Source organism: Larimichthys crocea, unplaced genomic scaffold (genome assembly GCF_000972845.2).
Source record: "Larimichthys crocea isolate SSNF unplaced genomic scaffold, L_crocea_2.0 scaffold244, whole genome shotgun sequence".
NCBI lineage: Eukaryota > Metazoa > Chordata > Actinopteri > Sciaenidae > Larimichthys > Larimichthys crocea.
In genome coordinates, this window is record NW_020853243.1 from 133699 (window position 1) to 144805 (window position 11107).

Consider the following 11107-nt stretch of genomic DNA (forward strand, 5'->3'; position numbering starts at 1 on the left):
TTGGGTCTCGACCCGCTTGTGGTTCTGTTTGTTTCCAGGACAACTGTCGGCGGGCGGAGAACCTGCTGCGCCTGTGGATCATCGAAGCCAAAGATCTGCCGCCAAAGAAGAAATATTTTTGCGAGCTGTGTCTGGACGACGTCCTGTACGCCCGGACCACCAGCAAGACTCGCCACGACAGCCTGTTCTGGGGCGAGTACTTCGACTTCGCGGGCCTGCCCGCCATGCACAGCATCACGGTGCACATATACCGTGACGTGGACAAGAAGAAGAAGAAGGACAAGAACAACTATGTAGGCCTGGTCAACATCCCGGTGTCGGGCGTGACGGGCCGGCAGTTCGTGGAGAAGTGGTACCCGGTCAGCACGCCCACCACCAGCAAGGCCAAAGGAGGCGGGCCGTCCATCCGCATCAAGTCGCGCTTCCAGACCATCTCCATCCTGCCCATGGAGCAGTACAAGGAGTTCGCCGAGTTCGTCACCAACAACTACACCATGCTGTGCTCGGTGCTGGAGCCCGTCATCAGCGTCAAGAACAAGGAGGAGATGGCCTGCGCGCTCGTCCACATCCTGCAGAGCACCGGCAGGGCAAAGGTCAGGGCTCGGCCAATCACAGGCCTGCTCCTCTCTGCGCCACCTGTTAGCTTAGCATAACTTCTCTTCCTCTCCTGTAGGACTTCCTGACAGACCTGGTGATGTCAGAGGTGGACCGCTGTGCCGACCACGATGTGCTGATCTTCAGAGAGAACACGCTCGCTACCAAAGCCATCGAGGAGTACCTGAAGCTGGTGGGACAGAAGTACCTGCATGACGCACTCGGTGACACACACACACCTGTACACACACACACACACACACACACTTGTACACACACACACGTGTACACACACACACACACACTTGTACACACACACACACCTGTACACCAGAAACCAGAACTGACCTGACAGACCTGCTGTCATTACAAACATCAGTCACACTGTGATGTACACAAATAACGCCTGTAATCTGTTTATACCTTTTTTTTATATTTATACCTTTGTTATATTTATAATCTTTATTATATTTTATATTTCTTCATCTATTTTCATCTTTGTTATATTTATATCTTTTATATTTATATCTTTATATATTTCTATCTTTGTTATATTTATATCTTTTATATATTATAATCTTTATTATATTTATATCTTTTTCTATTATATCTTTATTATATTTATATCTTTGTTATATTTATATCTTTATTATATTTATAGACGTGTTCAGTCTTTTATTTTTTTTTACTTTTTCACAACTTCACAGACTTTGTGTTAAAGTGTCTGTCTGTCTGCCTCTCACCTGTCTCTGTTTCTCACCTGTCTGTCTGCCTCTCACCTGTCTCTGTTTCTCACCTGTCTGTCTGCCTCTCACCTGTCTCTGTTTTTCACCTGCCTGTCTGCCTCTCACCTGTCTGTCTGCCTCTCACCTGTCTCTGTTTCTCACCTGTCTGTCTGCCTCTCACCTGTCTGTCTGCCTCTCACCTGTCCCTGTTCTCACCTGTCTGTCTGCCTCTCACCTGTCTGTCTGCCTCTCTCAGGTGAGTTCATCAAAGCTCTGTACGAGTCGGATGAGAACTGTGAGGTTGACCCGAGTCGATGTTCTGGAGGTGACCTGGTAGAACATCAGAGTAACCTGAAGATGTGCTGCGAGCTGGCCTTCTGCAAGATCATCAACTCATACTGGTACGAGAGTACACACTGATACTGCAGTACAAGTACTAATACACAGCGCCAGACCATCAGGACTTCATTCATGGATCATACATTCAGTTTGTCCTGAAGCAGCAGGAACCTGATCCTTCCTCCCTCCTCTCCTCTCTCCTCAGCGTGTTTCCTCGGGAGCTGAAGGAAGTGTTTGCGTCGTGGAAGCAGCAGTGTGTCTCTCGTGGACACCAGCAGGACATCAGTAAGCGTCTGATCAGCGCCTCGCTCTTTCTGCGCTTCCTGTGCCCGGCCATCATGTCCCCGTCGCTCTTCAGCCTGATGCAGGAGTATCCTGACGACCGCACGTCACGCACACTCACGCTCATCGCCAAAGTCATCCAGAACCTCGCCAACTTCACCAAGTCAGTACCTGCTGCTGTGCCCTGTGTGTGTGTGTGTGTCCTGTCTCTAAAGCTGCTGCTGTGCCGTGTGCTGTGTGTGTCCTGTCTCTAAAGCTGCTGCTGTGCCCTGTGTGTCCTGTCTCTAAAGCTGCTGCTGTGCCCTGTGTGTCCTGTCTCTAAAGCTGCTGCTGTGCTCTGTGCCCTGTGTGTGTGTGTCCTGTCTCTAAATCTGCTGCTGCGCCCTGTGTGCTGTCTCTAAAGCTGCAGCTGTGCTCTGTGCCCTGTGTGTGTGTGTGTGTGTGTGTGTGTGTCCTGTCTCTAAAGCTGCTGCTGTGCCCTGTGTGTGTGTGTGTCTCCTGTCTCTAAAGCTGCTGCTGTGCCCTGTGGGTGTTGTGTGCCGTCTGCTAAATCTGCGCTGCGCCTGTGTGCTAGTCTCTAAAGCTAGCGTGCTCTGGCTTTCATGTTTGGTGTGTGTTCCTGTCTCAAGCGTGCTGTCCTGGTGTGGGTTTTCTAAAGCTGCTGTGTGTGTGTGTGTGTGTGTGTTTGGGTGTCCCTGGTCTCAAAAGCTGGCTGCTGTGCCCTGTGTGTGTGTGGTGTCTCCTGTCTCTCTAAAGCGGCTGCTGTGCCCTGTGTGTGTGGTGTTGTGTCCTGCTCTAAATCTGCTGCGCTGCGCCCGGTGTGGCTGTCTCTAAAGCTGCAGCGTGGCTTCTGGGTGTTGCTGTCCCCCACGTGTGTGTGTGTGTGTGTGTGTGTGTGTGTGTGTGTGTGTGTGTGTGTGTGTCTCTGTCTAAAGCTGCTGCTGTGCCCTGTGTGCACTGTGTGTGTGTGTCCTGTCTAAAGCTGCTGCTGTGCCCTGTGTGCTGTGTGTGTGTCCTGTCTAAAGCTGCTGCTGTGCCCTGTGTGCTGTGTGTGGTGTCCTGTCTAAAGCTGCTGCTGTGCCCTGTGCGCTGTGTGTGTGTCCTGTCTAAAGCTGCTGCTGTGCCCTGTGTGCACTGTGTGTGTGTGTCCTGTCTAAAGCTGCTGCTGTGCCCTGTGCGCTGTGTGTGGTCCTGTCTAAAGCGCTGCGTGTGCCCTGGTGCACTGTGGGTGTGTGTCCTGTCTCTAAAGCTGCTGCTCCCTGCAGGTTTGGAAACAAGAGGAGGAAACATGGCCTTCATGAACGACTTCCTGGAGCACGAGTGGGCGGGGATGATGCGTTTCCTGTCCGAGATCTCCAACCCGGAGACTCTGTCCAACACGCCGGGCTTCGAGGGCTACATCGACCTCGGCCGCGAGCTGTCCGTCCTGCACGCTCTGCTGTGGGAGGTCGTCTCTCAGCTCGACAAGGTACTGTGTGTGTGTGTGTGTGTGTGTGTGAGTGTGTGTGTGTGTGTGTGTGAGACTGTGTGTGTTGTTAAATGTGCTGATGTAACATGACTGAACATCAATGGTCACTTCCTGTTCATTTAACCACATTAACTCTGCGTGGCTGAACTTCACAGCATGGCCCCCCCCTAACCTCCCCCCTCCGGACCCACCCCGGCTGCGCTGTGTCTCACCTGTCTCACCTGTCGGAGCTCGGCCTCGGTGTCAGCATGGCTGTGCTGTTTGGTTCTGTTCACTTTGAGTTTGTTTCCATTAAGTTTCCCTCATGTCCTTCTCCCCCCTCCCCCTCCTTCTATTCACTTCCTGTCTGGCCGACTCTCTCTGTTGCCACCATCTCGGTTTCGCTCTCCACCACCACATCACACACACACACACACACACACACACACACACACACACACACGGCGACCACAGGGTGAAAATTCCTTCCTGCAGGCCACCGTGGCGAAGCTCGGCCCACTGCCGAGGATTCTGGGAGACATCTCTCGCTGCCTGGCGGCGCCGACGCCGGTCCAGCAGCAGCTGCGCCGTTTCCAGGACAACAGCTCGTCACACAACATCAGCGGGAGCCTATCGTCAGGGTTACAGCGCATCTTTGAGGACCCCGCCGACAGGTAACCAATCAGCTGACAGGATGTGATGTCACAGGATGTAATCAGATTACATCTGAGGCTGTAACTGTGGCGTACGTGTCACTTCCTGCAGCCACAGCGAGGTCCGCAGCCTGCAGTCTCCAGTCAGCGACCTGATGGAGGGTTATGTTCGTGGTCAGCGCCCCCTGCTGGCTCAGCAGCATCCCTCCGCCCACGGCAGCTTCTCTGACCACGAGGAGCGTGACGGCCCGCTGCCTAACGGGCGCAGCATCTCTCTGGTCGACCTGCAGGACGCTCAGAGCCCGCACGCCACCGCGGGGCCGCCGCCACACCACGAGGCCCCGCCCCGCCTCAGCAGGGTGGGTTCCCAGGCCTCCATCGGGCACGCCCCGCCCCCGCTCACCTACCCGCACTCCAACCCTCTCACCCCGCAGCCGGCACCGCATCACGCCAAAGTGGTGTCCAGAGACGGTCAGCCGCAGAGCGCGCCACAGGTGAGGCGGCCGCTCCACCCGTCGCTCAGCCAGCAGCGCAGCCTGCAGCCGCTGTCCTTCCAGAACCCCGTCTACCACCTGAGTAACCCCGCCCACAGCCTGTCCACGCGCTCAGCCCACTCGCTGCGGCACGACTCCAGCTCGGAGAACCTGAGCACGGAGAGCTCGCACAACAGCCACAGCAACTCCGACGACTTTGGCAGCCAGGTGGGGGTCAAAGGTCGCGTGGCGTCCAACAGCAGCCTGGACGAGCTGGGCAGCAGGCGGAGCACGCAGAGCGAGGAGTGCTCCACGCCGCGCCGCCATGTGCCACCCGACCTGCCGCCCGGCGCCGCCACCGCGGTCGCCGTCCCCCGTCAGAGCACGACGGCAGGCACCGCCCACATCGTCAAGGTGGAGCAGCAGAGCAGGGGAGGGGGCGGGGCCAGGACGCCACGCTCCCTCCCTCACAGCGCGTCACTACGCAGCAGCAGCAGCACCAACACGGAGCCCACGCCCACCGCCGCCCACGCCACCCGACAGCAGTCCACCTGCTCCGTGGAGAACGTGGCTCCGCCCACGAGGAGCGCCACCAAGCCGGTACAGCAGGTGAGCATGTGACAGGAAGTGAAGTGTGCCGACGTTTGTTGGTCATGTGACTGCAGGTGTGTGATGATGTCATGGTTTGTGTTCAGGTGGCGTCTCCGGTGGAGGCGGTGGCGATGTCACCGGTGGAGAGGACGGCAGCCTGGGTGCTCAACAACGGACAGTACGAGGAGAAGGAGGAGGAGGGAGGAGAGAGGAGCAGAGAGGAGGGCAGGAACACTGAGAAGGTACGACACACCTGGACAGGTAGAAGAGCTCATTTCACCTCCATGACTGCTGTAAACCTCCCATGTCCTCCTCAGTATGAGTTGGAGATCTCCCGGTTGAAGGAGCGTCTGCGGGTGTCTGGTCGGCGTCTCGAGGAGTACGAGCGGCGCCTCCTGGCTCAGGAGCAGCAGATGCAGAAGCTCCTGCTGGAGTACAAACACCGTCTGGAGGACAGCGAGGAGCGACTGAGGAGACAGCAGGAGGAGAAGGACAGCCAGATGAAGAGCATCATCTGCAGGTACCACAAGCTCCACCTGTCTGAACTACATGCATGGGGCAGAGAAACCAAACGCACCCTGACCAACTACTAACTGTGTGTGTGTGTGTGTGTGTGTGTGTGTGTGTGTGTGTGCGTGTCCTGTGTGTGTGTGTGTGTGTGTGTGTGGTGTGTGTGTGTGTGTGTGTGTTGTGCAGGCGAGGGCAGTGGAGGAGGAGTTAAAAGAGGGATCACGCAGAGATGCAGGCGGTGATTGAAGCCAAACAGAAGATCATCGACGCTCAGGTACACACACACTTCCACACGCACACACACACAGACACACACACACACACACTCACACACACACACTCCACACGCACACACACACACACACACACACACACCACACACTCACACACACACACACTTCCACACGCACACAGACACACACACACACACAGACAGACACACACACACACACACTCTGAGTGAATAATTAATGAGCTGGAGTAACGACAGCAGCTCTTAGGTCAAACGTTTGATGGTCGTCTCATCGTCTCTTCACTGGTTTCAGGTCAGTAATGGAGGTCAAATTAACCAATCAGGCAAGTAGTGACTGAAGCCCCACCCACCCCACCCCCACACATCCCCTCCCCCCCCACGCTGTTTAAAACAAACGGAGCATTAGCACACCTGATCAGCCAATCACAGAGCAGACAGAGTTTGATCAAGGATGAGCAGGTATCTGGTCCTCTGCTGCTCTCTTGCTGTTTTGGTGTGTTGAGCTCTGAGCTGGTTTTATTTCTGTTTGGCTGACCCGACCCGACCTCTGACGACCCCCCCCTCCAGAGCTTCCGGTCCACTTCCTGTCCTAACCTGAGATGAGACGAGCTGTCACCTGTTCAGGTGTTTTAGATCAGAGTTCAGCCGAGCTTCGTTTATTTCATTATTTATTCATTTGATCTGATTATTTTCTACTTTTTAGTATTTTGGCTGTTTTTGTTTTTTTTGGCTGCTACCTTCAAACTGGATGTTCTCTGGATGTTCTCTGGACGTTCTCTGGATGTTCTCTGGACGTTCTTGGGACGTTCTCTGGATGTTCTCTAGACGTTCTCTAGATGTTCTCTGAATGTTCTCTAGACGTTCTCTGGACGTTCTCTGAATGTTCGTCTGATCATCACGTCCTGTTTTATTTTGTAGCTCTCAGTCTGACTTCCTGTCCCGCCCCCTGTCTGTCTCTGTCCAATCAGGAGAAGCGGATCGGCTCCCTGGACGCGGCGAACTCGCGGCTGATGGCGGCGCTGACGCAGGTGAAGGAGCGCTACAGCGCGCCCAACCTCCGCAACGGCCTGTCACCCAGCAACCCCACCAAGCTGTCCATCACTGAGAACGGGGAGTTCAAGAACAGCAGCTGCTGATTGGCTTAGCAGGACACGAGAGGCGGGGCTTAAACTGTTCAACTCCGCCCACCCCCCACCCCCCCTCCCCGTCCAGCTGCAGAGAGAGTTTAACGAGTTTAACGGATTTAACGAGTTTAACGAGAATCTTTAAGAGTGTAAATACTGAAGGTTTGATCTGACCCGTGTACAGTGTGTGTGTGTGTGTGTGTGTGTGTGTGTGTGTGTGTGTGTTACAGAAGCACAGTGAAGAGGAAACAAACCCAAAGAAACTAAAACGCACTCGACTTTTCTAAACAACTTTTTTATTGTTTTTATTTGAATTTTCTGTTTTTGTTGATTTGAAACTTTTTTTTTTTTTACCGAGTTTTTTTTTGTTTGTTTTGTTTTTAATTTATTTTCACGTCGTCCCCGCGTCGTCGTCGTCGATCTACTGAACAGACTCTGTGGGATCAGGGTCAAAGGTCGCCTGTCTGCTGTCATGACCATGTTGAATAAAAGCTGCCTGAAAGTCTGACTCCGCCTCTTTTCTGCCATCGCCATGGAAACAGTTATTATGTTACTGATGTGTGAATCATCAGGATGAAACTGAACATTGTGCAACAGTGACATCTAGTGGATAAAAACTGGTACTGCAGTCTGAATTAAAAACACTGGAGAGTCTCCTCGAGACTCACAGACTGAAGACAGACCGAGACTCACAAATTCAACATAAGTCTCAGTCTGTCTTCAGTCTTAGTCTGTCTTCAGTCTCAGTCTGTCTTCAGTCTGTCTGTCTTCAGTCTCAGTCTGTCTTCTGTCTTCAGTCTGTCTTCAGTCTGTCTTCTGTCTTCAGTCTGTCTTCAGTCTTCAGAGTCAGTGTTTCACGTTTCTGCTCATTTTTAGGTTGGACAGTCTGACGTTACCGTAACATTACTCTGTTGTTGTGTGTGCCTGGTCGCACAAACACAAAAAAGGTATCAAAACGACCGGCTCGTTCGGGAATGGTGAGCTGTGACTTTTCTAACAGTTTCACCGGTTTTGCCAAAAATCACCAAAAACCACGGCAAAGTTTACAATGGGTGTGTATTGGTAGAATGTTCCAGAGCTAGAGTGGAGAGGGAGAGAAACATTTGTCAAAAAATACATTTGCAAACGGCTCTCGTGGCCACAAATGTCACTCTACAGAAATAATTTCTACATAGAAACGTAGGAAAATTCGTGGGCTACGCAGCGATATCACTGCTGAAGCTGTCAGACTTATAGTTTTGGCGGGAGACGCACTGATGCTCCAGGATCACCCACCGACAGCCCCATCTACTCCCATGTAAACTGGAGAGGAGAAATTTCCCAAAGGAGCACGGGGCACCTGTTCTTTCTCTCTCTCCCCAGGTCACATTTTTTAACTTCACACACTGAAATTCAGCATTCACATGGTCGACAAGATGAGGATGCTCACGGTCATTTGGGCTTTTTGATACCACCTACCGTTTGGCATTAGTGTCCACTAGTTGGAGGGGCTTCATTTAGAGATTTTCTGTGTCTCTCAGCAGTCACTCACACACAGACAGAGCACAGCTGCAGTTACAGCTCTGACCTGCAGCTGACCCTGGTTGCTCGGCAACCTCAAGCTGCCTTTGACTGACTTTAAGTCTCTGTGCTGCTGCAGAGTCAGTAATAATGTCTGTCAGACACACTCTACATTTATTTACACAGTTCAGAGATCTGAAACCTGTTCCTGAGGTTTCTTCCACCTTTTTTCCCTGTTAAAGGTTTTTTGTGGGCAAGTTTTTCCTCACTGGAACCGAGGGTCTAAGGACAGAGGGTGTCACTCCCTGTACAGATTGTAAAGCCTCAGAGGAAAATGGACTTTGTGACTTTGGACTGTACAAATAAAACCTGATCTGATCTGATTGTTCCTTTAAATAAGATGACTGATCTGTGATCAGATGATGTCATGATGATGTCAGTCTGTCAGTTGTTCACACTGATCTGTGACCAGACAGACTTCAGACAAGAAGTGGCCTCTGGTTTAAACCTGCATTCTTTCTAACAGCCAGCAGGAGGCGACATAAGTTAACGTCATGTTACATCTGACAGGACTTCTTCTTAGTCTCGGCTGATTTATTGTCTGTAATCAGTTTTTGGTCTCAGTCTTAGTCTTTAGTCTTCTTCCACTGTGATGTTCATGTAGTCAGTGCTGGATGATTCTTCCTGTTTCCACTTTGTGAACGTTAACAACATTTTGACGTGAAACATTAAATGAAGGCTGCATTCCATTCAGGTCAAACAGAGTCAGGCTGCTGCGCTAAATGGAACCGAACTTTAATTGTGAAAAAGGTGTGATGTCACCTGAACGTGTCAGTGACGTCGAGGTCATTTTTCTCTTTATGTGCTTCTAATTATGGAAATATGTGACACACAAATAGTTTTATTTTGAAAACTGGTTGGACTACATCCTGTTTCTGTGCAACATCTCGACACATCAGTGTTTTGATTTAACACTGATTAAACATTCCAGGTAAAAACAGGTCAGGTGAAAGGAAATGGACATGGACTTCCTCTTGTCCAAATATGGTCGCTTCTGGCTCTAAAACACACACACACTCGTGTGTGAGTGAGATGCAAAAATAACAACACATCATTTTTAAGAGTGCATCACAGTTTACAATCAAAAGAACAAAAAGCAGAAACTTTTTCATTTACAGGAGACTACATGATACAACAAAAAATGTTCACACACACACACTCTCTCTCACACACACACACACTCTCTCACACACACACACTCTCACACACTCTCTCTCACACACACACACACTCTCACACACACACTCTCTCTCACACACACTCTCTCTCTCACACACACACTCTCTCTCACACACACAGGAAACATGAATAAATGTACAAACCGTCTTCACACAGATCTGCACATTTACAGAGAGAATAGAAAATGAACAGACGTGTCAGTGTGTACATGTAGAAACACATAAATGTGTGTGTGTGTGTGTATCTCTTGTGTTGTTTCTTTTTTGTAAACACATTCATGACATCCTAAAGTGAGAAACATTCATGCCTGAACCGAACTAAGCATGCAGAGCTAACGGGAGGGAGCTAACGGGAACTAACGGGAGGGAGCTAACGGGAACTAACGGGAAGTAACGGGAGCACATGAAGAAGAAAAGAAACGACCTCATCGACACAGCAACAAGAACAACGCTCTGAGGGTTAGATTTAAAAAGATCACCCATCAACATTCATGATCTTCATATAAAACAGGAGCCTGAAGCGTCAGTGCCGTTGCCATGGTTACCTGCAGGTGAATACACCTTTAGCACAGAGGTTAAACTGTTGACCTGAACTATGATCGACGTGTCACTATGTACAGTCTGAGCTACAGAAGGACGTCGCAGAGGACGACGGGCCCCACGAGGAAGACGCTTCATCACGTCACAGTGTGCGCTTCAAAAAAGACCATTTATGTCACAAAGTCCGAATTTTACAAGATGTTCCTAAACGCAGCGTCTTCTCTCAGATGTTCCATGCTCCGGGTCGGGAGAAGTACGTAACGCTTTACGGCACTAAGTCACACAGCAGCAACTATTTCACTGATTCTGGTGAAACTGGATCATATTTTATGGAGGAAATGTTTTCTGGTTTTCCCTCTGATGTCCTCCGGCTGCTCCGCCTCAACTCTCTGTGATTTACAGAGTTTATGATGGACAGTGAAGTAACCTGCTGACAGCTGTAGCTGCTGTTAGCTCAGTCCGTCAGCTTGGCGGTGAGCTCAGAGCGACGGGTACCCGTCGCTCTGAGCTCACCGCCAAGCTGACGAACTGAGTGTTTGTACCAACAGGCGTTATGGACGACCAGGAAGAAGAAGAGGAGGTAACCAGGCTCAGCAGCTTCTATGGACATGATGGCAGAGGAGAAGAGAGTGAAGAGGACGCTGACGGAGGAAGCTAAGAAGAGAAAAGGAGAGAGTGAGCGAGCAAGAAGCCGCCGGACAAGAGTAAATGTGGGACTGACTTTTAGTGGTTGGTGAGAGCTTGGTGAAATAAAAGGCTGAAAGACAGACGCCGAGCTGGGCTGACTGCTGCTGGACTAGGCAGTGAGATCAGCTGCTGCTGGGTCTGGTTCTGGTTC

The 11107-nt window shown here is 51.2% G+C and overlaps 1 protein-coding gene across 1 annotated transcript in view; it reads left to right on the forward strand.

The window, feature by feature from the left end:
* The window catches only part of rasal2 (RAS protein activator like 2), a 42014-nt gene extending 34515 nt beyond the window's left edge, over positions 1–7499 (forward strand). The window contains 11 exon segments of the mRNA XM_027275901.1: positions 39–593; positions 674–818; positions 1576–1720; positions 1864–2103; positions 3219–3408; positions 3883–4061; positions 4153–5122; positions 5209–5346; positions 5422–5642; positions 5819–5888; positions 6836–7499. Of these exon segments, the coding sequence (XP_027131702.1) occupies positions 39–593; positions 674–818; positions 1576–1720; positions 1864–2103; positions 3219–3408; positions 3883–4061; positions 4153–5122; positions 5209–5346; positions 5422–5642; positions 5819–5888; positions 6836–7003 (3021 nt within the window). The 3' untranslated portion in view covers positions 7004–7499.
* Positions 7500–11107: the final 3608 nt, after the last annotated feature.